The sequence below is a fragment of the Hakea prostrata genome, chromosome 9, assembly GCF_041222555.1.
Source record: "Hakea prostrata isolate BN-2017 chromosome 9, UWA_Hpros_2, whole genome shotgun sequence".
Classification (NCBI taxonomy): domain Eukaryota; kingdom Viridiplantae; phylum Streptophyta; class Magnoliopsida; order Proteales; family Proteaceae; genus Hakea; species Hakea prostrata.
Window position 1 is genome coordinate 4170627 of NC_142608.1, and position 26971 is coordinate 4197597.

General features: G+C 39.5%; 1 protein-coding gene and 1 pseudogene across 1 annotated transcript in view; both read right to left on the minus strand.

Annotated features, from left to right (window-relative positions):
- Positions 1-22370, minus strand: part of LOC149004143 (uncharacterized) — a 45040-nt gene extending 22670 nt beyond the window's left edge. The window contains exons 1-3 of the mRNA XM_089168549.1: positions 21964-22370; positions 16355-16426; positions 205-294 (exon numbers count right to left, since the gene is read on the minus strand). Of these exons, the coding sequence (XP_089024675.1) occupies positions 205-294; positions 16355-16426; positions 21964-22170 (369 nt within the window). The 5' untranslated portion in view covers positions 22171-22370. The remainder of the gene's footprint in view (positions 1-204; positions 295-16354; positions 16427-21963) is intronic.
- Positions 22371-22987: 617 nt separating this feature from the next.
- Positions 22988-26908, minus strand: LOC149004144 (putative UDP-rhamnose:rhamnosyltransferase 1; annotated as a pseudogene).
- Positions 26909-26971: the final 63 nt, after the last annotated feature.

Genomic DNA, 26971 nt, shown 5'->3' on the forward strand with positions numbered 1-26971 from the left:
GTAACAAAAAATTTGGCTTTCATATATTATCGAGAAAAGTAACCAGTAAACACAACTTTAATTTGAACTCATCATCTAATAAAGTGGAGGTTGTATGAAACAAATTTCAACACCTTCAAGGAACACAATGATGGTAAGTTCAAAGATTGCAAACCACAAATTACTGTGAGAATAACTTTTATCCAGAAAAAGAAAAAAATCAACCATCAGAAGAAGAACGGCATTGCAAACTCGGTTAGATGCTCCAAGGGTTAGTGTTGGGGGTGAAAGAACAGGATATACTGATACTATCTCCTGCATAAGCATTATTAATAATCATTAAACCAAACAAAGTCATATCATTCCTTCCACACACACCCCCCCCCCCCCAAAAAAAAAAAAAAAGGCAACATGCACAACCCAACAAACCACATTTGTCAGTGAGCTATAAAAACCTAAACTAACATCTTGAGAAGATATAACATAATGCATTCATGAAATCTATATATCACAAGAACGAAAAATAGGATCCAATTGCACCAGCAAATTTCAAGAGATTATTATCACAACCTCGACAGTACAACACAAAGCATCTCCCTCATAAGATAAACCTAGATACTTTTCCTTTTTGGGAAAGGGAATTCTTTTTTGAGGCGGGACAGCAAGGGGCTAGGTCAAAGAAGACTTCAAAGAATGCCAAAAGTAAAAGATTTTAGCAGATTATTTCTGAGTGACAACCAATTCAGTATATCTTGAATGAAAAACAAACAGGGCTGCTATAGGTTTTATTAATGGACCCCTATTAAGATCAAAATCATTAACTTGCCCATCCATTCAGAAGCCAATCTCTAATGGCTCCCCTTGTTTCTATCAGAAAACTTCTATAGAAACTTTGAGCATGAGATATCTTTTTGATTTCTTCGCCTTTTTGTTCACTTCTTTCATTGATGTGATTTCTCTGGATTTATTTTCCCCCCTCTCCCATTCCAGAGGGTCACGATCTGGTTAGAGATGAATCACGATTTGGTTCAATTACGCATCTGCTAGCCCCTTCTGCTATTGAGTCTTCACAAGCAAGCATTTTAGGCATGAGTGGGATAAGCGAAAGAAGCCATCAATAGGATGGTAAAGGTCGCATCACGCATGTTCCAAGACCTACACCAAGTGCAAGCCCAAGCCCAAGAGAAGCCCCTAGACTTGCTGCCCAGCAGCAAAGTGCTGGTCCACCGGTCCAGTAGTATTTCATACTCTTTTTTTTTCAGTCTTGTAATTTTGGATGGGCTGTGCAACCATGTAATTCTGTCCAACTTTAAGTCAGCAACTTTTAGTCCTTTTATGTTTTGTCAGTTCCATTTTATTTTTAAGTATTTAATGCAGTCTTTTAAGTCATAAAAGCAGCCAAGAACTTAGGCTGTTGAAACATAGGAGTAGTCATGCTGTACTTGTCCATTTCAGTTTTTTAAATCCTATTCCAAGGACTTCACTTGTCTTGAATGGTCTGAGAATTCCTGACTTGTCAGACACAATCAGTTTTTATTTGTGTAAGTAGATGAGTAAAAGAAGAATATAAATTCCTGATGTGGGACATTACAAAATAATATCCTAGAGAGACAGTTCTACCACTTGTACTCAAAATTACAACGCAACATGCTAATAATAGGACCAAAGTTCTCATGCTATGACTCATAGTAAAAACACATTAGCCATTTGATTTTTCTAAAGAAATAAAGGAATCACTAATTAGACCTAACTAAGTTTTCTCCTTAATGAAATGCTGTTTGATCTCTTCATGCTTAATTCTATCATATGATAAACAGGGTAGTGAGCTATACTCATAACTGACTTGCCATTTGAGCATAGTCGTATATGGACCTTTACATCTGCACATAGATCTTGGAGTAACCCTTTTAACCACAATAACTCACATATGCCCTGGGCCATTGTTTTGAATTCAGTTTCAGCACCAGACCGAGCTACAAGTCAACAATAGCATTCTTTTTAATACTCTATGTAACCAAATTTCTTACCACATAGGTACAATAACTAATAACCACTATTAAATTTGGGCACCTTGCGCAATCTACATCTATATAGGCTTCACAATTAAGATGTCCATAAGAAGAAATTAGAATTCCCTTTCTAGGGGCTGTCTTTAAGTATCTAAAAATTCGACACCAGATGAGAGGATATGGATCATACATATACTGGCTTACCAAGCTAACTGCAAAAGCTGTGCCCGGCTTATTGTGAGAAGTAAATGAGTCTCCCCACTAACCTTTGGTAGCTGGTCTTGTCCATAGGTTCACCATCCTGGGCCTTCAGATGTGAGTTGGGCTCAATAGGTGTATTGGTGGGTTGCATCCTTACATACCTGTATCTGTTATTAAGTCCAAAGTATATTTTCTCTAAGAGAGAGAGATATCATTAAAAGAATATGCCAAATCAATACCCAAGAAGTATCTCAGCTTTCCCATGTCCTTGATTTCAAACTCTACTCCCAAGAAGACCTTTAGAGATGAAATTTCAGTTGCACTACTTCAAAGGATAATTATATCATCCACGTACACCAACAGTATAACGGTGTGGGTATTAGCCTTTTTTATGAATAGAGTGTGATTTGCATTGCTTTGCTAGTAACCAATAGACACCATGGCTTTATGGACTCTCCTGTACAATGCTTTTGGGGACTGCTTCAACCCATATAGAGCACGTTTGAGCTTGCATACTTTCTCATGAGTGATGTGAACCTGACCTAGGACTACCCCCAAAGAAGGCTCACAGGTTTCCCAGTACCTTGTGACCCCACCAGCAGCCCAGGAAATTTCGGCCAATATAGGGACATTTTGATCATGTTGCGTACCCCTGATCCAACCCAATTTAATCTGAGTAGAACAAGAATTTTATCAGCATTCTAGTCCTAACCTTATTTTTTTATTTCAATCAGTCCTTGTCAAGATATGAAAGAGTACTAGTCTCCTTGGAGTCCTACTTAGATAAGGATTCTGTTGTGCACACAAGGACCCCTTGGCCAAAACCCTAAGTGGGGCCCTCTGGATGGATCCAGAAGCCTCCGTATGCTGGCAAAACCCTACAGGAGGGGTATTTTAGGCATTTTAGCCCTCAATTTACTCCTGAAATTAAATTAGGATTTATTTTAGAATTTTGTCAAATCAGTCAGAGTTTAGTTAGGATTTGAATTGAGTAGTTTATCTTGAGTTAACTGTTAAAGTCATGTTTGAAAGAGTCATGAGTCATAGTTGAGATAGGATAGGATTCCCTATCTTATCCAGTCAAGAGATGTTTCTTTATTAAGAGTCCAATTTGATATTTAATGGAATCCTTCTCTGATAAGGATCTACTAAGCTGAGCCTAAATTTGCTATTTTAGGCTATTAATAGCCTCTTCATTGTAAGTTATTTTTAGATTTGATGAATTAAAACTTTGAGTGTCTAATTGTTTGAGTGTGGCAGGGTTCATAAGAGGGGGACCCTGAAGTTGTCTTTGTGAGTATTCTTATATTGATTTCCAGCATTCAAGCAAGTTCATAGTCAAGTTTGAAGCCTCCATCATCAAGTCCAGCAGCCTTCTTCAAGATCCCAGCTACCCAAGTAAGTTGCAGCCCCTTCCCCCACTAGACCAGGCTCTTTCCTCTTCCCGGCATTCCCGCAACCTTTCCCACCCCTCTCTTAGCCCATGCAACCCCTGCAGCCCCTCCATCCCCACCACAACTCCCCTATCCCCATTCCCTTAAGTTAGACCTTGAAACCCTACCAACCCCATTGCAATTCATACCTGCCTCCTTTCCCACAGTTCCCCTTTCACCCTAGCCACTTCCCTAGCAGCAGCAGCATCCCCCATCTCGTCCTTCCTGCGATACTAGATCCTAGATCCTAATCTCATTAGGATTCCCTAATTCCCAGCCCTAAAACCTACCATACTACCCTCTTTAGAGTCGCATAAACCTCTGGGGTTTAGTCCTAACCTCAGTTTCCCTAAACCAGCCCTATTTTCTGAGTTCTGAAATTTCTGTACTTCATCTTCTTCAATTGAAGTTGCAAAATTTTATAAAATTCCAGAAAATTCCTAAACCTCTTAAAACACAGGCCTGCTTATCTGAGTCTGTTCTGAACTGCAGAATAGTCCCTCATTAGCGCTTGACTGCAGAACAGCAGCTCAATTCTCCAAACCCTAAACCTAGCCGAATCCCAGTGGCCCAAGGACTTGGAATTCAAATCTGAAATTCAGCTTTTGATAAAGTTCAAACTTCAAATCTGAATTTTAGGTTCAGCAGGCCTAGACAGTGTTTAAATAAAAATAAAAAATAAAAAACAACAACAACAATATTAAATCCCCTCTTCTACTTTGCTGGAATTTCCTGGGCAGCCACTTAGTCTAGGGAAATTACAATTTCACTCTAACCCTAGATCCGTGGTTACATTAGATTCCTTCAATAGTAGTCCAAATTCTACTGGGGAAACTTGTCCTACTCATGTTTTGTAATTTGAATCATCCTAGGAATAGTTAAGTGATATTCCTTAGTAGAATAAGAGTCCCAAGTAGAAGTTCCTCTTGGTTTTGGTTTCTTAGTTGGAGTCCTATCTTAAAAGGGTTTCCCTTTTAAATTAGAGGTCCTTATAGGTTTGCACTTTTATTTAGTTAAAGAGTCCTTGTTTGTTTGCTTTCCAATTTGAGTCCACATAGAAGTCCTAGTTCAAATCCTTCATATATAAGCATATAAATATAGCCCTTTGCTGATAAAGAAGACAGTTTTGATTATTGCATAAAATTGAGAAGGAAGATATTGAGTGGATTCATGAGTTTCCAAGGGAGGAAACCTGTGGCAACTTTGTGCATTCAGATTTTCTGGAATTCAGCAACCCTTTCTCTCCATTAACAGTAAAACGTCCCACCCCTACCCCTACCCTTCCCCTTCTCTTTTCTCCAAGTGCCACCTTCTTCTTTTCCCCCTCCCCTAGCCTGCAGCGTCTCCTCTCCTTCACCCTAGCCTTTGCTCTTGTGATCCCCCATTACCCACCTCTCTCATCTATTCAAGCCGTAGGATTCACTCACACCCCTTTTCCCCAACCCTATAATCTACTTCCCAATCCCTTTAGGAAACCTCTTCCCCTCTCCCCTCCCCTATCTTTCAATCCAAACCTTAGTCCTACCCCCCAACCCACCACGGGAAAAAGAAAAAAAAACCCTAGAAATACTGAATCCCTTCTTCTTCCCCCTAAACCCTAATCCCCATTTCTTTTTTCTTTCTTTTTTTTTTTTTTCTCTTGATTTTTCTGGAATTTTTGGATTTTTCTAGAGACCTAGATTTCAAGCTTAGACCTACAGTAATGTAACCACTGGATCTGTCCCAAACTTTAGGAACCTCATCCCCTTAACCCTAGCGACCTTCCCTCCCAATTTCAGCCTTATTAGACTAACCAAACCTAGTCTATTCCCCTCACCCAATGATGTGAACCAAATTTCAGTTTAGTTGCTTGAATGATGCCCTAGAATCAAGTGAACTCCAGGATCCTCTCTCTCGAGAACCAGCAGTCTTCTAGTGCCGCAACTCTCTAATGTATGGTTTTGCAGCAATAGATAGTAATGAGGGTTGGGTTAGGGTTGGTATGGGTTTCGGCCAGGCTAGGGGACTTTAGGTTTTATGTTTAGGGTTTAGAACTTGCTGTAATTTATGATTTCACATCTGGAATTTAATAGTTTAATGAATTCTAAGGTTTGGTTATGCTAGGAATAGGACTGACTGATGTTCTTATTTTATAATTGCAGGCTAGGTTCTATAGGTTTGGGTTTAAATTGAAGTTTCCTACTTGGAATATGACGCTTGGGGGTGTCTGCTAGGGTTAGGAATTGGAGGGGGAGTAGAGTAGGTGTAGGAGATGAAATCCTAAGTGGGTTTGGAGTGTGGTTGAGGGATTTGGTTGAACTAAGTTTAGGTCTAGAGGTTGAAAATGAATTGCAAAATTTTCAATGAAGAAGATGAAGTGCTAGGGTTTAGGTCTTTTTGAGGGAATTAAGGGTAGGATGGGGTGAGGGGTAACATGCAATCCAACTAGGAGGGAAACGGGAGGTAAGTGGGTGGGAATGAGGGAATTAAAAGGGGAAGGGTTCTACTGCTACTGTAGGGAAGGTGAGAAGATCTGGGGAGATGAGGAAGGGTGCTGGGGGTATTCTTTACTTACTTGGAGATGGGAAGGAGTTGTGGAGTTGAAGGACTGCTGCTGAACTTGAAGAGAAACTACAGAAAGAACTCTTTAACGACTGCCACAGGCCTCCCCAAGAAATCCCATGACTTCTATTTCCTCCAAAGTCTCAATCAATTTTAATATTCAAATTCAATTTGGCAATTACAGAGGATTGAGGCTTTATTTCTAGCCTCTGAAAGAAAACACACTTAGACTCCACTTAAGAAACCGACTCAACTTAAAGAAACCAACTCGGTTTAAAACTAACAACCTGTTCTAAGTATGACTCTTACTTGACTAGAGATCCTAATTCAAACAAGGACTCTATCAAATCTCACTCTAGAATGATCCAATTTGGAATCTAAGAGCAGATATGGAATCCTAACAAAAAAAATATTGAAACTACAGGATTCCAACACATCCTAGGCATCACACCTTAACAAAGAGTCGCAAAAATATTGACTCAACTTAAAAATAAAAATAAAAATAAAAAATAAAATAACATAAACAAAGTAGATCTAGGGTCCTAATAACATGCTGGGCCCAATGACACCCTAACCTCAGACTCCAAAAGATTGCCAAAATGACCAAAATACCCCTGGTTCAACCAGGGGCCATGGGGTTTGAGGAAAGTAATCCTAGGTCCTATGCTGCCCCTGAACAGTTTACATCACCCAAAATCCTAGAAAATTCTGCACTTTTAACTTTTTCTCCAAAACCCGAGAAACCCAAGCCTAATTTTACTTAGATCTTTCTAACCTTTCACCTGAACCTTATGTCCTTTCATCATTCCCTACCCTTAACCTTCGACCCTAACCCTAACCCTAGAAACCTTAACAATGAGAAAATGCTTATTTTCTTGAACCCTTACACTTGGAGTTCAGTTCTGAAATTTAAATTACAGCAAGGTATAGATCTAGAATTCAATAAACCCTCGACCTGAAGCCATACCCGAACCCTTATATACCCCATCCTTATAGAATCACCCAAATCAGTGCTACACCTTAACTGCAGGGTAATAAAACCCTAAATTTACTGCCGGTTCACCTGATTGATCCTGAAGATTAGCCCTTGATTTGGGGGTTTACATCAATGAGATTATGTAGTAGTTTCGCCAGGTACGACATTGATGTAGGTCACTGAACCCACCCCAAGAAGAGCCCCAAGGCCCAAAAGAAGTCCTAGTCCTGCTGCCAGTGGCATAAGAACCTCAACCGATACCAGGGATAGTTTGGTCATTTTACAGTCCTACTCAAGCCCAACTGGGCATAATTGTAGTTAGGAGCATGTTAGGAGTTCAACTTTGTTTTCAAATTATTATGAGTCAGTTTAGAGTGAGATAAGTAGAAGTCCTATTTGAATTCTATTTTTGTTGTTAAAGTACTGTTAGGAATCATTATTGAAGGCTATAAATAGACAACAGCCTATGCTTGTACAAACCAGAGAATTCAAAATACAACTATTCAGAGTTTGTTGCAGGCTTGCAGCAAGATCCAGATGTCGAGTGAAGGAAGTCTCCTTCAGCAGAACTGTTGGTCTGCCTCCACCCCTCAATCTCTATTCCAGCCCCTCGAGGATTCAGAAGTAACAATTCAGATCATGCCATCCATTATTCCCCATCTTGTACTGTTATTTTTAACTCCCCACCCCCATTTGGCCCTCCCTTCTTTCCCCAGAACCCCAATTTCCGTATCTCTCAAACCCTCCATCAAATTTCCCTTCCTGATAGATCCATGTCCTTCCCACTATCATCAACACTCGATCCCAGTCTCAGCCCTATCTACCTTCTTCAAACCCTAGAAACTTGGAACCCTAAATTCCCGAAACCCTAAAACTTAAGAACTTGAATCTGAAACTGAGACCAATATGCATCAGATTTATGTCTTTAAACACTAAACCAATAGCCCTAATTTCAGACCATCCAGGAGACCCAAAAGCCCTAAACAGCCCTTGAATCCCTCAGCTGCAGGGTTTCATAAACCCTATATTTAACTGCTATTCATCAAGGAATCTTGGTTTATTGGTCCTCACTCCTCATCAGACGTCCATGTACACCTCCTCTTGAATTTATCCATGAAGGAAGGCATTCTTCACATTAAGTTGTTAAACATCACAACACTGATTCATTGAACATGAAAAAATTGTATTGTTTGCATCTTGGCTACTGGTGCAAAGGTCTCCTGATAGTTAATGTCATAGGTCTGAGTGAACCCCTCAGCCTTCAATCTAGTCTTATGTCTGTCCACATTACCATCAACCTTGTGCTTAACCACAATAAACCACTTGCAACTAGATCCCACTTTTTGCTTTCTTCCCGAGGCTTCATTTCTTGGTTCATCACTTCTTTCTAGTGAGATTGAGCAGTGGTTCCTGCTAGGTGTTAGGAATACAAATATAGGACAAGGAAATTACAAAGGATTGGAAAGTAGGTGACAACAAATCACAGGTAACAACATTTTAAATAGGATGTTAAGTGCATGCTCTTTGTTGTTTACATGGTGCAATTGGTAAGTCTAATGAGGGGTCAGAGCCACGAGCCCACGAGCACAGATAGACTCACTAGGATTAACAGCTACAGGACCTACAGTTGGGGATAAAGATTGGCCAAGCATAATTGTGGATGCATGTCATGCTGTGCTTCCTTCTTCTTAAAGCAGTATAGCTTTAGGGGGGATTGGGAAGTAAGTTGCTCCCCTTGCATTACCAATTTCTTATCTCTCAACCATTGGTCATTCTCGTCCAGCCATCCTTTCTTCCAGATGGGCAACATCAGTAGGAATCCCCAAAGGAATTTCTATAGGAGGAATGAGAATCAAAACCTCTTCACTAGATTTACTCTCCCCTTAAAGAGGTATCAGGGTAAAACATGGAACATTTTCCTGAAAGGTCACATCCACTATAGTGAATTATTTATGGGAAGGTGGATGATAACACTTATACCCTTTTCGGGTGGCAGAATATCCAAGAAAAATGCATCATAGCCTGAGAACATCAAGTTTACCATAGGTTTGATGGTTCCTAGCAAAGGCAACATACCCAAAGACTTTTGGAGGATCTGTGAAGGATGCAGAACCTAATAGGAGTCAAGAAGGCAGCATTGATGCAATACTTTGGATGGCATCCTATAAATGAGGTATGTGGCCAAAAAGTACCGCATCCGCACGAGAGTGAACATTCATAGACAACATAAAAAAACGAGCCACTTGAAGGAGATGGCACTTTTTACGTTCAGCTGCCCCATTTTGAGCAGGGGTATCGACACAACTAGTCTGATGGATGCCATGGTGAGTTAACTAAGATTGAAGTTTGCACAGTATGTACATATTCCCATTATTGGCGAGAAGAATTTTATGACAAATTGGCCAGTCAACATTCTATGAGAATTTTGGAAACAGGTGAAAACATCACTTTTTTTATTCAATAAATAAAACCAAGCAGTTCGAGGACAGTATTTATATAAGCCTTGAGAGTTTTTGTGCCTGTGTTGCTGCTACAACTATTGGTTTGTATCAATTTTGGTCAAAAGTCCTAGAGTTGAGTATTCCGTTGAGGTTCCAAGAAGCCACTTCATTCTTTCTGAAGTTCTATAAGGCTCCTCAAGATTAGATCTAGACCAGTCCATTCAACAGACCTTTTTTTTCAATCTTAAATCTTCTAACTTTTTTTACACTCCATTCACCTTCTCGCACACCTTCCCCCCCCCCCCCCTCTTAAATCTTCTAACTTTTTAGACTATTCAACAGACCCAAATTACTCTAATTAGCTTAAATACAGGATCCCATCCCAAAATACTCTCTAAAACCTGTCAAAACTTGATGTCGAAACTTGTACGGAAAAGTCCTCGGTTTCCTCGAAATTTCCCAAGTTTCCACCTAAGTTTCCCATTTTCACCCGGTCGAAACTTGAGTTTCCCTTGAATTTTTTACCATGGACCCAATTCAAGGTAAGATCTAGGCCAGTCCAGCCATCAAATCTTTCCCACACTTCAGGTACATCATTCCCCCAACTCTAGTGCCTTAGATCCTAGTCATAACCCATTATAAACCTCCAATTTCAAGATACAAATATATTCTTGAATTTCCGTACTTCCTAAAACCCGCAAAACAAGATCTCTTTGATGTGAACACAAAGAAGAGGACCCGCAAGCAGTGCTAGCCTCCCTAGTTCATGTGCACCCCTTGGGGGGTATTTTTTGTCTTCCAGCAATGTTTTTCTTTCTTTAAGTAATTAATTCAGGTTAGGAGTCAGCTATTTGTTATGTTTGGAGTCTTTAAAGTCAGTTATCAGTAGATAAGGTTCCTAATTAGTCAAGGAACCTAAGTTGAGTTTGGATAGGAAGAGAATTTGATTCTATTTCAAGTTGTAAAGGCTATAAAAGCTCAAGCCTATTTCAGAGCTCATCGGTTTTTGATGAAAGATACGTGAGAATTATAGCCAAAGAGGTTTGGCAGGGTTCGTTTGAGGGGACCCTGCAGTGGTCAAAGTGATTGATTTCAGATCTTCTCTGCGATTCTAGCTTCCTGTTTCAGCCTTCAAGTGTCAATTACAGCCAGAACTGCAAACAACCAATCTCCAGAATACAGCCCAAGTCATCCCAGGTATTCCCAGCCTCACAGCCCTCCCCTCCCTTCCCCTGTTTCTACGCAACCCAGAGAACCCCAAACCAGACCTTCAAATCTCCTCTAAAAGCCTTTTCCCCTCCTGTTTAGGTCAGGGATACCTACCCCCAGCCCCACAACTTTCCTGGAGTTAATGGCCCCTCCTTATCATGCTTCCCATGACCCCTAAAATCCCTCCCCTCTTCCCTATTACCCTGTTTCTGGTGGTAAGAGCAGAAATCAGAAAAAAGAAAGAGAAAAAAGAAGAAAAAGATACAGGAAAGCCAAAGAAGAAGGGGTAATAGGAGAATCCCCCCCCCCATGCCACTCGAGGGTTACATGAAGGTCCCAACAGTCTAGATATGAACCAAAACCCTAAATTTGCCCTAATCAAGGAAAATCTAAAAATCCCAGATTCCCCTCCTCTTTTGGTTTGCATCACCCTCATATCTTTTAATTTGACCATCCAAACCCAACCAAACTTGGGGAATCATGTCTCTGTATTATTTATTACCTGCATTCTTTGTTAAATAAACCCATTTTCATTTTACCCAAATCCAACTCTCGCTCCGGCCCAACCCACGACCCACCTCCCAATTCCCTCCCCAAGCCCATCCCTCTTGCGCCTAACCCTCTCAATATTCTGGGCCTTCCCTATTTTCTTCCCCTGGGCCATCCAAATCACTATCCCTTCATATCTTAAATCCCTTTTCACCTACCCAACCCACCAACACCATCTCACGCCTCCAAAACCCGTTAGCTAACCCACTTCCTCCCAACCACCGAGCCCACATTACCACCACCAATCCCCAACCATCCACCCCTATTTCCCCTACCCACTACCCTCTCCAGCCACACTTCCCTTTACCACTGAACCAGACCCGCTTCATACTCCCTTGAACCTCTATGGCTATCTTGAGCTACCATCTCCAACCTCCAATTCTTCTATTGACCCATATCTATTTGAAACCCCTTCTCCCCTTAACTCCCCCTTGTGTGAGACTCCCCATTTCAACCTCTTATCCTCAAATGCTACTTGGCCCCATTTTTGACCCACCCCCAGCAGCGACATTGATGCCCCCCGAGTTGATCCATATGTCTGATTTCTTTATTTGGAACGCCAGGGGCCTTAACTCCCTTGCAAAACAAGCTAAGGTAAAAAATACTATCAAGATAGCTATAAGTCTCTCTTTGTGCCCTTCTTGAAACCCATGTCCAAATGGAGAATGACCATCGGATTGCCCAATCTATTGCACCCTCTTGGTCTTTCATCTTTAACTTGCCCGTCTCTCCCAATGGTCGTTTATGGATTCTATGCCTCTATGGGACTCCGAGAGATTCCAAATCACCCTCCTTAAATCCTCTCTCCCCAGCTCATGCATCTCAGCATCATTTCCAATCACTCTCTCCCTTCCCTCCTCACTATCATTTATAGTTTCAATTGAGCTGTTGAGCGCACCCCCCTTTGGGAGGATATCCACTCTATCTCATCCCCCTCTTCTAGTCTCCTTTGGGGTATTGGTGGGGACTTTAACATCATCCGGTACGTTCATGAGCTTGTTGGAAGACTTCAATGCCTGTTTAGAATCTTTAGATGACTCCAGTATCTCTGACCTTCGTTGGTCTGGCCACCCCCTTACTTGGCATAATTGGCAATCTGGACCTGCCAGAATAGCCTCCGAACTTGACTGTTTCCTCTCTAATGCTTCTTGTCTCTCCTCCTTCCTTGCTTCCAATGCCTCATTCTCTCACTCCAATCTTTCTGATCACTCCCCCTGTTTTATCCACCTTTCTCCCCCAACCTCCTTTGGTTATAAAGCCTTTCAAATTCTTTGACATTTGGACTTCAAATTCTTCTTTGATTCCTACAATCAAAGAAGTTTGGTCTAAACCTTGCCACTGTCACTCTCTCCCTCTCATCACCTTTGCTCATAAGCTTCACAACCCTAAGGAAGCTCTCTTCTCCTGGAACTCTTCCACTTTTGGCAATGTTTCCTCTACTGTCTCCACTTGTCGCTTGAATCTCCACTTATCCCTTCTCCAAGATGATCCCACCAACCCCTTTTGCTGAAAATGAAAATCCCCATCCTCTGAGCTTTCTTCCCTCCTTATCACTGAAGAAAGCTTTTTGTGCAAAAAAGCTAGAATCAAGTGGCTTGAGCTCAAGGACTCCTGTGCATATTTTCATTGGTCCCTCAAAGCTCGAAACAACTTCAATAAGGCAGAGGTCATCTCTTTCTTTTCTAACCTTCTTTCTTAGCCTTCCATACCTTCCCGCACCCCCCTCCCTTCTAACCTCATCAACAAATTCATCGACCCATCTACTTCTCCTATCTTTGTGCTATCCCTTCCTCAGAGGAGATCCTCCTTACCATCCATTCCCATAAGCCGAATAAGGCCCCGGGGCTTGATGGCTTCAGTATGGGTTTCTTCTTTGCCTTTGGGAGTTTATTAAGATTGATCTTGTCCATGCCATCCACAGCTTCTTCTTTAACCCTTTTCATCTTTCTTCCATCAATCAAACCTTCCTTTGCCTCATCCCCAAGAAGCAAGGTGCCTCTTCTCTCTCCAATTTTTACCTTATTTCCCTGTGTAACCTCCTTTACAAATTCATCTCTAAGGTCCTAATGAATAGGCCAAAAAAGGCTTTACCCTCTCTTGTGAGCTCGAATCAATCTACCTTTATCTCGAGGGGTAGTATAGCGGATAACAGCCTTCTTTGCGGGAAAATTTTATGTGGCTTTAATAGACCGACTCATTCCCCAGCTACTCTTTTAAAGGTAGATCTTCACAAAGCCTTTAACTCTATATGGTGGGACTTCATTAGTGATGTCCTCTCTTCCATGGGTTTCCCCCCCCCCTTTCATTCACTGGATTGGGATTTGTATCTCTTCACCCCGCTTCTCCATCATCACCAACAGCTCGCTTGTAGGTTTCTTCCCTTCATGTGTAGGCATTCGCCAAGGGTGCCCCCTTTCCCCTACCTCTTTTCCTTAGCTTTGGAAGTACTTTTCCGTATCCTTCAATCCAAAACCAATCAACTTCTCATCTCCACCATCCCCAAGTGCAAATCCCTTAATCTTACCCACCTCACTTTCACTGATGATCTCATGATCTTCTCCAAAGTGGATCACCAATCATCTCCTCCATCCTCTCGGCCCTCTCACTTTTTGAATCCCTCTCTGACCTTTGGGTCAACCTAGATAAATCCACCCTCTTTCTCTCCGGTGTCTCTGTTCATCTTTGAGCCTCCCTTCAACTCTCGGGCTTTAAGCCTGGCTCCTATCCCGTTGTCTACCTAGGCCTCCCTCTCATTCCAGGTAGACTTACCATCACCACAGTCTCCCTATGCTCGATCATATCTGTAAGAAGCTTCAACTCTGGAAGGGCAAGCTTCAATCCTTTTCCGATAGTGTAGAGTTTATTCGTTTCGTGCTCCAATCCTCCTACCTCTATGGGTGCGGGATCTTCTCCATCCCCAAATCTATCATCCATGCTATGGAATCCTTGTTTTGTACCATCTTGAAAGGGCGGGAAGCCTCTATACCATCCTTTGGAAAGGGCGGGAAGCCTCACGTTTCATCCACCCTATCAATTGGTCGACTATTTGTCGCCCAACTTCTGAAGGAAGCCCGAGAATTTGCCGGATCATTGATGTTAACGTAGCCTACCTTCTCAAACTCATATGGAAAATTGCCTCTAAGCATGACTCCATTTGGGTTAAGTGGGTCCGCTCTTACCTACTCTGGTCGAACTCCTTTTGGACTGTTCCTATGCCCTCCAACCCTTCATGGATCTGAAGGAAAATCCTCTTGTTGTGTCCCTGTGCACTCTTTGCTATTTCTACCATCATTTCTTCCGACTCCTCCACTTCATTTTGGATTGACCGGTGGCATCCGATGGGCATCTTTTACACCCACTTTGGCCCCCGCACTGTTTATGATTCTCATATCCCCAAAGACACTCCCTTGTCAGATTTCATCATTAATGGCTCTTAGAACCCTACTCCCCTCCCTATTCTCACACAGGTTTGGGACTCTCTCCCCCCTCCCTCTCTAGATCCTCTTGTACCTCAGTGTTTGGCTCCCATCCTCCACCATAACCTTCTCCACCCTTTCAGCCTGGAACCTCCTCCGCACCCATAACCCTAAACCCCCCCAAGACCCACTTGGTTTGGTTCAAAGGCTTCATCCCCCCATCATTCCCTTACCCTTTGGAGGGCTCTCAACCATGCTCTTCCCCCCCAATCCCTCCTTATTGGCCACCATATTCCAGCAAACCCAACTGCATCCTTTGTTGGAACGGCTTGGAGAACCTTAAGCATCTTTTCTTTTCATGCCCTTTCTCCAAATCTATCTAGGGAAAAGCCCTGACTTCCATTTTCTCTAGATCCTTTGGTTTTTCTCGTGATTGATCTTGGATTGTGAGAAACTTTTTAGGCTCTTCCATTTGCGATCAAATTGGTAAGCTAGTTTACTATGCCTCTATTCATCATTTATAGTGGGAGCACAATCTTCGGAGATAAAGTTCCAAATCCCGCTCTACAAACACGATTTGGAATGCCATCTATTTTGATGTGTATTCTAGACTATTAGCTACTCCCCATCCCCCTGTTGATGATACCCCAAGGAACAAGTTTATTGTTGTCTCCTAGGGTCTTAGCTCTTCTTTCCAGTCTTCTGCTTAAAGACCTTGTTTCCTTTGTTCTCTTTCGTTTATTATAATTATTTATTCATCCAAAAAAAAAAACACCTATAGACCCCAATTTCCCATCACAACGAATTTATCACAAATCTACATGAGATGAGCCAAGTATCCTCGATGACCTAGCATCATATAAAAGCATATGATTTCTAACTATAAAGCCCAAACTTAACTTTTTCCCCCCCTAAAGCCACACTTATCCACTATATGAGCTGGTTCTCTTGAAGATCTTAGAAGAGCTGGCCCTCATTCAATTAAGGCTACATCAATAACTTTTTTCCCCTTCCTTCGTGCTTAATGTATGGATCTTCATATTTCTTCTCCCTTATTTCTTCAACAATTTTCTTAGCTTCATTTTAGCAAACTCATACCTTTATAGGACCTCAACATCCTTAGTCCTTTGCCATGTCATAGAATTAGCTTTTATTCTTAATGGCTGTTTGAACCTCATCATCCCACCACCAAGTTTGTCTATAAGAATGGTGTTTTCCTTTTGATTCACCTATTACATCTTTATCAACCTTCCTAATACAAGTAGCCATCTCATTCCACATCATATTGGCGTCCCCTTGAACTCCCACTTTCCTTGTTTGACTACTTCATTTGTAAAAGATTTCAGCAATCTCCTTTTACGTTCCACAATCTAAGCTTAGGGTACTTAATCTCACATTTTTTATGAGTTAGTGGAGTGAGGCACCCATCACCATCAAAACAGAACATAGTATACAAAATAAGGAAAATAATCAGCACTAATTCAGAGAGCATCATTGAAGGACCTGTTCGGAAGCTGTCTAGAACATACTCTGTTGATAGACTGACTATATTGTAGCTTTACAATTTTGAAACAGAATTAGCAAATGGTTATGAACATACCTGTAAAAGGACAGTAATAGTGCCAAAAGAATCCCACAACAGGGGGCCCAAATTATGGAATATTTCCCGCTTCTAGAAGGAAAAGAAAAACACAAGTCAAAGAAACAATAGCAACAACCAATCAACTATAACCTAATCCCAACATTTGCTAAAGCCGAAGAGAGAGAACTCAATCTTCAACTATTGTTATAGTTGCTAGAAGAAAATGTTCTTGGCACAATTTGGTCAAACCATTGTTACTGAAGACAAAAATATTTTAATTTTTGGGTAAGTAAAAATGGATACAAACCTCAGGTAACTGTAGGTTTTCTAACCCAGAAAAATAATAACTTAAAATAACACACAGCAGAACTGCAGAAATTGAATATCTCTGCATGGAATCTTAACAAAGCAATTGGAAAGGCATCCAACCAAATTATGAAAATTGCCAGGAAAAGCACCACAATAGGCTATGCACAAAAAGACTGAAACTCACGAACAGAAACTGCATAAGAAATCTCACACTGAATCGGTTATCATAGATTTATGCATCCAGATTTCAGAGTACTTCAACAAAATAAAAGCTACAACAAATTGAAAATATATAAGTGAAATTGATATAAGACAGTCTTGCAAAAGCCACATGCAAGCATAACCAATACCAGCATATTTCTTCATTTCCATGTCCTTTAAGGCTTGAATGAAGTCATAAAGAGTTGCCAGACAAGTATAAAGATGAAACTTTGAGTCTAGTAGGAGTAACCATGTGATCATGGCAACAGTAGCAACTAACAATATCTAAAATCAACCTCCTGGCTTTGTAAAATGCTTTATACTAGTAGCCAACAACCAAAGCATGTCAATCCAACAGAAGCATTGAAGAGAAGAAAAAGCTGATAAACCAAAACAGATCATTCTTCGATGATTTTGCAATCAAGAAATTTACCAGTAACAATTTTTAGAATGTACATAATCTCCACATATACATATTCTATGACGAAGGCTTCAAGACTTCAATAAGAGAAATGGCATGGACCCTTTTTCTTTTTTCAAATACCCACTAAATCAACACCCCCCCCCCCCCCAAAAAAAATAATAATAATAAAATAAACACACAACCCCCAAAAAATAGCAGTATAATTCAGCTATAGACAGGATTATCTCGTATTTAAATGATAATATCAAGTGCAAGAAGGTTGAAAGAACGAAACCAGAAGGCCATACCTTAGAGAGTTCATAAAATGCATACTCTATAAGATCACAGTTACTATGACCAAGCATTGACTGCTTGAAGGACGCCATCTTATGGCCCTTATTGGCCTGAACAAATTTGGCTTTGGAGTTGGCACTGGCAGAAGCCACAATGGGCAGTTGAAGTGGAGGAGTCAGAGAGAGAGGAAGGGTAGACAATCTTTTTTTCCTTTTTGCCAGCCCAGGGTGGGGGGCAGTGGGCTAAGCTCCCCTCTAAATCTCTCGAAACTCTAACCTTACCAATTACGAGATTGTCAAATATTAACATTCCTTTTAAGGATTATAAAATCCTATAATCCTACCAAGTTTACGATGGTTGTATACAATAAAAAGCTTTCCTACCCCCTAGTTCAAGTTCTTCATTTCATTGGATAAATAGCCCAGAAAAGATACTCAAGCATACTAATATGATTTGTATAATTTTGTGTGCATTAAACCCTTCACTGTAAGGTGAGTATGCACCTTTTTACTGTCATGCTAATGGAAGAAGTAATGTTTCACAGATTGGAGATATTTTGTGAGAAACTACTAACCATGTGAAGGTGTCTAGAAAAGAGAAAGGGAGGGACTGGAGTATGTGACTCTCTCTTCATTGGCTTTTCTCCTAATTACCTTTGATTGTGGTTCATTTGGGGTAGAATGTGGACAGTCAAGAAGTTTAATATCATTAAAATGAGTGTAGTTGACATGAAGCTGTTGAGGAGGATGAGCCACAACACGAGAGATAAGAGTTAGGAATAATATGTTAGAAGAGAACCAAATAAAGAATTGCACCATTCCAGGATTAGTTCTGCAAGAATCACCTAAGGTGGTATAATCGTGTCCAATGGAGACCCACAATGCACCAGTAAGGAAAAGTAACCAAACTCAATTAAACAGAGCTAAAGAGAGGACAGGCCTAAAATGCCAATAGAAGAAGTGGTAAGAACGGATATGCATGTGACAGGGCTCAACCTTGGTATGACTACAGATATAGTTGGTTGCAGGACTAATATCCCGGCAACTGACCTCTTATAGAGGATGTTCCTAGAAGGCTAGTTTGACTTCGTTTGTCACTTATTTTCTCTTCTACTTAATTATACTCCTTTTACTCTTCTTGTCTTATTTTCACAACCTCTATGGGATCTATGTACCATGGTGTGAACATAGAAAGCCCCCCTTCACCAAACCCTAAGTGGGGCCCAATAAATGGCTCCAATAATCCCCCTTGAGTTGGCCAAACCCCCTAGTTGGGGTATTTAGGACATTTTAGCCCTCTTTCTAGTGCTGGAATTATTTTCACATTTATTTCTAGAGTTCAAATTAGTTTTTATTTCCTAATTTGAGTTGTGCTTTAATTGGATAGGTTGTGGATAAGATAAGACTCTTGCACAAAGAAGGTTCCTATCTTTTAGGAGGGATCTTATATGTTAAGAGTTTACTTTTTAATTAGAAGTTATCTTTTAGTAGTTGGTGATGGAGTGTACTAGGAAATTCTTTTTCAAGTGGAATTCCTTGAGAGTCTTGACTTATTTAATCTTTTAATTTTAGCATATGTCTATAGTTGTTTAGATTCCAAATCAAGAATCCAGATAATGTAGTGGGATCCTTGTCTGTTAAGCAATCCCACTTGGTCCTAGACTAGAGTCTTTTGAAGGCTATATATAGCCCAGTATTCTTTGCAATTCTACAAGTTTGATTGAATGAAATTAAGTCTTTGTGAAACCCAGGGTCGTGTTCTCTTTGGGAGGACCACGGCAGATTTTGAAGAGTTCTTCAACTACAATCAGCAGCTAATCGCCATTCACAGAATCACAACAGACATTAGTACCATACAGAAGCTCCTAACAAGTGAACACCCAGCGCCATTCCCCTCTTCTTCCCTACCCACGCATCTCCTCTGCCCCTCTCTTGCCTGTGCACCTTGGTAATCCCCTCTCCCTTGCTGCCGCAACACAGCAGCAGCCTCTAATCCCCCTGCAACACCCCTTAGGCCCTAATCCCCCTCCTTATGACCCTCCCAGCCCATCCCCCACCCCTTCTTCCCCACGGCAGCCCTAGAGCCCCACCCTCAGCAACTACCAAATTCTCAGCCCCTAACACCCTTTTCTTCTCCCCTTAGGATCGCACCATGCTCTACGTGTTGACCCTAGTGTGTCCCCCAATTAAACCTTGTTCCTTAGGTTTGAAACTTTTCCAGCATTTCCTTAGGTTTGAAACTTTTCCTGCACTTCATCTTCTTCCTCTAAATTTCTGCAACTTATTTTTCAAATTTCTCAAACCTAAACCTACTGCAATTCAGACCCTCCTTTATGTTCCAGAATCATTAAAAAGAAAACTCCTAAAGACAAGAACCCCTCTCATGAAAGAGTCTTATCTTGTCCACAACTTAACCAACTCAAACACAACTTAAATTAGGAACTAAACCCAAATTGGACTCTAGGACTAAATCTGGAATTAATTTCAACAATAAAAGAGGGCCAAAAATGCCCTAAATACCCCTCCTAGGGGGTTCAGCTAGCCCATGGAGGCTTCTTGGAGCCATATAGAGGGCCCCACTTAGGGTTTCTGCCAGGGGTCAAAATCGTGGTCACATCAATGGAAACTCCCAAACATGGAATGAGGTATTAGTGTGGGATTAACTGGAACAAGTTTCACTGATCCACAATCAAAAGTTGGCATCAGATCAAGGGTAAAATCATTAAAAAGGAAATAAGTTAATGAAAACCAAGAGTAAAATCAGCTGATCCAAACTGATACAGAAGGATCCGTGGTATTGGAAAACATCGCTACCATCCCAAATACCAATATCTCAGCCCCCACTCCCAAATGTTCTTACCACCTTATAAAAGAAAATCTTATTTTGCATGAGAAGGAAACCCATTCAAATTCCACCACCTAAATCCACAATTCCACCAAAATACAAATGGAAACACACTTGCCTACCTTATTAGGTCTGATTGATCACTAATTTCAAAACCAGCAAGGTTGTGTGTCTTGCAATATTTCAACCTCTAGGCAAAAACAGACTTCTCCATTAAAATATTTCCTACTAATACCAAAAAAAGACATGAAATATTCACTCCCTGCTCACAATCCAAACAAAAACAGTGGGAAAGGTAGTAACAACCACATCATCATGAATATCCATGGTAAAGTACCATAATAGGTCTATAAAAGTAATATTAAATATAAGGAAACAAAACTGTAAGATACCTAATACCACATTGATTATTCTAGATTTTATGCGTCCAACCTAATTCAACAATAATAAAGCTACACGTAATTGAAACGTCTAACTAAAACAATCTTGAAAAAGCTACATGCAACCATGATAGAGTATCGATATAATTCTTAATTTTCATGTCCTTAAGGCTTGAATGAAGTCATATAGAGTCGTCAGACACATATAACGATTAACATTTGAGTCTCATGTGGAGGAGCATGTGATCATGGCTGCAGTGACGAATACCTGAAATATTTATCTCCAGGCATCATAAAATGGAAAATCCAGTTACAATAAATAAAGCAGTATACTCCAACTGAGCATTAAAGAAAAAGGTACTGATAAAACTAAAACCGATGATTCTTCAACTGGGTTCAAAAACTCATATTTTGCTCTCATTTATCTCAGACCAAAATTAGCAAAAGCTTGAGCAAACTTCCAAACAAAATTATGCTGCTTTGGGGTTTCAATTCCTGTTTCATCTGGAGCATGGCAAAATTTTGAACTACGATCTTCTAAAAACTTACAATCGATGAATCTGCTAATGACAACGTCCAGAATAAAAAGTATCTACCACATATCAAGCACTCTACAATGATTTTATGTATTGGATTTCATATGTAAAAAATTATTACTATTGTACTCGATAATCGATATTGCTATTATTAGTAAACTGATTATTGATATTTTATATGAGACCTAAAATAGAAGAAGAAATCACAAGAGAAATGGTAAAGCAATGGAGAAAAGGAAAAATAACAACGTGGAAAACAAGACAAGGATTCTTTACAATGACACTAGACGAATAAAAAAGATGTAGCGCAGCCTCGCAGCACGTTTGTCTTGGATACAAAAAAGAGAAGGCGTTCTGGTGGCAGAAAAAGATTGCAGTCGGTTTGATAATAATCGAGTTGCTTCTACTCCGAACAAAATACACTAAAATTAAACTTTCTTTAAGTCTTCGGACTAAGAGTAAAATTGAAAACTCTTCAAGAGAGTTCGTTAATTCGATAAGAGAAACGCGAAGTGAACCTTTTCTTTTTCCCAAATGCCCATTAAAATCCCACAAAGAGAACCGCAGTAATACAACTCAGGTATAAAGGAACAATCTTGGATTATAAAGATAACAGTCAAGTGAAAGAAGGTTGAGGAGGACAGAACCAAAAGTGCATACCCTTGACAGATCAAGAAGAGCTTTAAGAGCATTCTCTCTAAGATCACGGTCACGAAGCTGAAGAATCAATTGCTCAACGGTCGCCATTTCACTTTGCATGTTGTCCTGAGAGGCGTTGGCGTTTGCATTTGAAGTAGAAGGATTAGCGCCGTTGAAGGAATGATTCAAAGAATTGACTGAGGAAGGATGACGAGGAGACCGAGACATAGTAATCAGGTTCAGCAGCGGCGTTGTTGTTTGATTAACTCAGGTGATGATTGACGACCGTTGACATGAACAAGAACAACAGTGTTTTCTCAAATCATATGTAATGAGAAACACATTTGATTTCCTGACGGAGATTGAGAGGCAGGAATGCAGAGGCACAGGAAACACTGGTAAACTGAAACTGACACCAGAAAACTAGAACTGTTGAAACTCCTCCGCCCCTTCCACTCGCAGAGTTCCAATCCTTTCCTTGATAAATGTTGAATAACTTATACGAGTTTCAAATTCAAAGAACCAAATACCCACTTAATTCACATGGGTTTCAAGAACTGGAACTCCTACCAAAATGAAGAACTGGAATATGGCGGTTGAGAAGCCGTTCCGGATCGGAGTCAGTAATTTGAGTTGCACACAGATCGCCCGATTCCTAGTTGTTCAATCTTCAATGTTTAAAAGTTTCCCGCTTTCTTGCTTGTTTTTTTCTTCGCTTTGGTGGTCATATTTTATTTCTAATAATACCCTCAAACTAAGGGTGTCAATCAGTATGGTTTTGATAATTGGTACAGTTTCCGTTACGGTACCAACTTTGAATACCAAAAATCAAAATCATACCATACTAAAGTTACACGATATGGTACGATTTCGGTATTTGCAAAAATGGTTCGGTACGGTTTCGGTATGGAAAACGGTTTAAACACGGTATTTAGTGTTTTGTTATTAGTTCATTAAGATCCTAATGAAATTACAATCAGACAATCGATAGAATATATTAGGGTAATTTTCATCTGGACCCCCTAAGGTTTAGTCCATGTCATTTTTAGTCCAAAAAATTAGACACTTTGCATTTGCCTCCCATGAGGTATTCAATAAGCTCAATTAAGGACAATTTACGATTTTTATGACCAAAATACTCTCACATCTATTCTACTGTAAGATTTGCATATTTTCTTTACAATTAAATCCAACGGTGAAAATCAAAAGAGTAGGGTGTTAGATTTTGCACACGTGGATCATTCAAATCGAATGAACATAAAATCCATTTGAAAAAAAATACACATTCTAAGTTACCAAATCTCTCTCATCTCCTTCATGGTCTCCATCTTTGGTCTGGTGTCCCGGCCATCTCTACCTTTTTTTTCCCCTTCTGGGCTGCCATTCACTGCCATACCCAACAAACACAACCGACTTGGGTGGTTGTTGATCTAACCACTTGAAAACTGTCAGCCACTCTCCTCCGAAGCTTTTCTCAGCTAACGAAGGTGCCGGCGCTGGTGGAAGAACAACGACTAGAATCACAGTTTTTCGGTGAAGTTTCTATACTAATTCTAGATATCAACCTTCATATTCGCTGCATCTTAGGAAGGCCACGGCCTCACAAGCAGTAGAGATGAGCGAAATGCGTTCAGTGTCGGCCGTTCCAGAGGCGTTTTCGGTGAAAACGCCTCTATACATGGGACCTGCCTTAAACGGCCGGAAGGCAACCGTGGATGGGAAATAGATCCACTTGGGCGGCGATGTCAAAGATTTTGGAGTTGCCCAGTGTTGGGTTTGAGCTTCGCCACTGAGATACTCAGGTAGACCAAAGAAAGCAAACGGGCAGAGCCTGTAAACAGAAGTTCAGATGAGTGGGATATCAACGTTGAGTTCTCGTGGGATCTTTGCCGCCCAGAAGGGAGAGAAATCGACGATTATCCAATCTGGGATGTTTTGGGAGATGAACTCCTTGAGTTGTGGTTTCAGTAGATCATATGCTCTCTTTAGGTATTGGTTTGTTCCATGGCCATGTCCATGGTGGCTTCGGCCTCTGCTGGTAGGCCTTCGACGGCGGGTAAGTGAAGCTCCACCAGATTCAACGGAGCTGCTAAATCATGAGGAATTAAATGGAGTGGAATTCTACTAAGATTTTTAGTGGTGGAAATGAAGGAGACATGGATTCCAGCTTTGGCTACGGCTATGGAAAGATGGAGGAATGGAAAAAAAGAGAGGTAGAGATGGTGGTGACGCCGGACCGAAGATAAAGACTATGAAGGGAGATGAGAGAGAATTGAGGACTTAGAAATGTATATTTTTTTAGATGGATTTATGTTGATTCGATTGGAATGATCCACGTGTCTAAAATCTAACACCCCACTCTTTTGATTTTCACCGTTGGATTTAGTTGTGAAGAAAATATGCAAATCTTACAGTAGAATAGATGTGAGGGTATTTTGGTTATAAAACTCACAAATTGTCCTTAATTGATCTTATTAAATACTTCAGGGGAAGCAGATGCAAAATTCAATTTTTTGGACTAAAAATGACATGGACCAAACTTAGGGGTTCAGATAAAAATTACCCAATATGTTATTAATAGAGATCAAACAATAAATCTAAGAAGGGGAGTGAAGAATTAAACGGAAAACTAAAATAGGAAATTAGGGATAGGGTAAAGGTAAAGTGTTTTAATTGTAAAATTACATTTATATTCTTTAATTTGATATGGTACCAATTCGGTACGTACCGATGATATTTGTACCTAAAACAGGAACCGTACTGAAGAAATTCGGTTTCAGTACGGTATTTTGAACGGTGCGGTTTTAGACGCTGCGGTCCGGTACAGTTAAACGGTTTCGGTATGCAATTGTCACACCCTTGCTCAAACGTTATTTAGAAATATATAATTAATTATATCTAAAATTGTGATTCTAAAGTTCAGTTAGATGTAATTAATTTTTAAAATTAATTATTTTCTTTCTATTCCTCAAAAAGAAGAAAATAACTAAATACTTGATATCTTTTCTCTTTCCCATTTCTCCAAAATGTTAATTACTTGATATCACTTCCTTTCCCATTTCTAAAAAAGAAAATTTGATTACTTGATTTTTTTTTTCTTAAATTCGATATATCTTATTTTTCTCCAAAAACAAAGACCCCTCCAATTAATTATTAACTTTTTTATAATTTTCTCGCGCATACAAAAGAAAGTAAATTAAAATTACTAATTTTATAAGAAAAACATAAAACATTTCTTTACATGATAAACTGAAGAATGTGATTACGTCACAGTCCTAATTCAACGGTAAAAGGATAAAACAATGAAAATCCACACAAAACTAGAAGAAAAAAACAAACTAAATAAATGATTTTATGGGTAATATAGAAATAATTACTAATAATCAATGTTTACTGAAAAAGACAAAACTTGTTCAAATTTAGTTTAAAAAATATGCAAAATAAAAAATAAATATAGTTTATTTGATGTAATTCATATATTTTTTTGTTTGAGTCAATAGATGTACGTGTGACCTTACTAGTAAAAAATACGAATTTCTCTCATCTTAACTATATTCAATTTCCTCCTCTTCCAACTTTAAAAAGAATTAAAAAAGAATAAGAGAGGAAATACTATTATATTATTCAACCATTGAGATTTGAAAAAGAAAAAAAACTAATTTTATTTAGTTTGTTCGAGTGAAAAAATGTGTAAACAAGCTTCTTTAAATTAAACATGTCTGCTAATATGTCACCTATCCCCCACCCCATTACAAGTGAATCCCACATTTATATTTTTCTACCTGTTTTTTTCTTACAAACAAATGGTTCCTTCGTCTTATTCAACGTTTAAAGCATTGGTATCGAGTATCGTATCGGTCAGGTGATTTTAAGAGATGTATCGTTCTGTATCGAGTATTGTATCGCTCCGGCTAATGTATTTTAGTGTAATTTAATGGAGAGACGTATCGAGATGTATCGTATTGGTTGGGTCAAATAAAGATACATAGCGGATAGTATCGTATGGTATCGTGGGATACTTTAAACCTTGGTTTTATTATTATTTATGGTTTGCAAACTCATATCACTTGTTGTTAGTTTTCATATTTCTCAGTTTAGTTTCACTTGCTTCTGGTCACCCAATCAATCATTAATAGGGCATGAAATTATTCTAAATAATTTTTTTACTTTCAAGATCTCTGTGACTTATTATAATAATAAAAAATTGAGGAAACCTCAAGATAATTGCCTTATAGCATACATATTCCAAAACTATCTCAATTTAACTGTTGCCCCGTTTTTTTTATTAGAATTGTTAATTAGTAAAATAACGAGCATATCCTTAATTGTATTATTTTATATTTTATAATATAAAACACAAACGAAAGAAAAAAAAGGATCTCATCGAGGAAGAAGGAAAATAAATTTAGGTTTATTTTACTAAGCACAACACAGTAAAGTTACAATAGATTAAGAACAACTTTGGAACCATGAATATCTTATCACAGTTAAACATAATTTGCTAACAACAATCGTATAAATTTAAGAGATAGTTTGAAAGATCATTACCAAATTGATAATGTTGGGTGCCTATGCTTTTTGTCAATTGTCTTGGGATTTTCCCTTAAAAAAACATACAACCATGCTTTGGCTTTGGCAAACAACTTTTTCATTTTTTCATAACTTCACATGTATGGAATACCTCCCAATCTAACCAAAACAAAATGAACTACATCTAAATCAGCTCTAACGTGTCACTATCCTTATCTTATCCTGTCTAGTTTTGTCACTAATATACCTCGGCATTTTCATCTACACTATGATTGTTACAAACTTTGGAGATCTTAAAAAGAACATGTTTTCTTTCCTATAATTATTTATGTAAGCATGGTAAGTCCAATCAAATATCGACTTGATTATAGATAAATTAATTGAAATAAGACTGGATCCCCACCTCATTGGCACTCTCTTCACATATCTTCGTCATGCATTTATAAAGAAAACTCATCTTTAAAGATTTATGATCCAGTTTATCAATATTCATAAATGG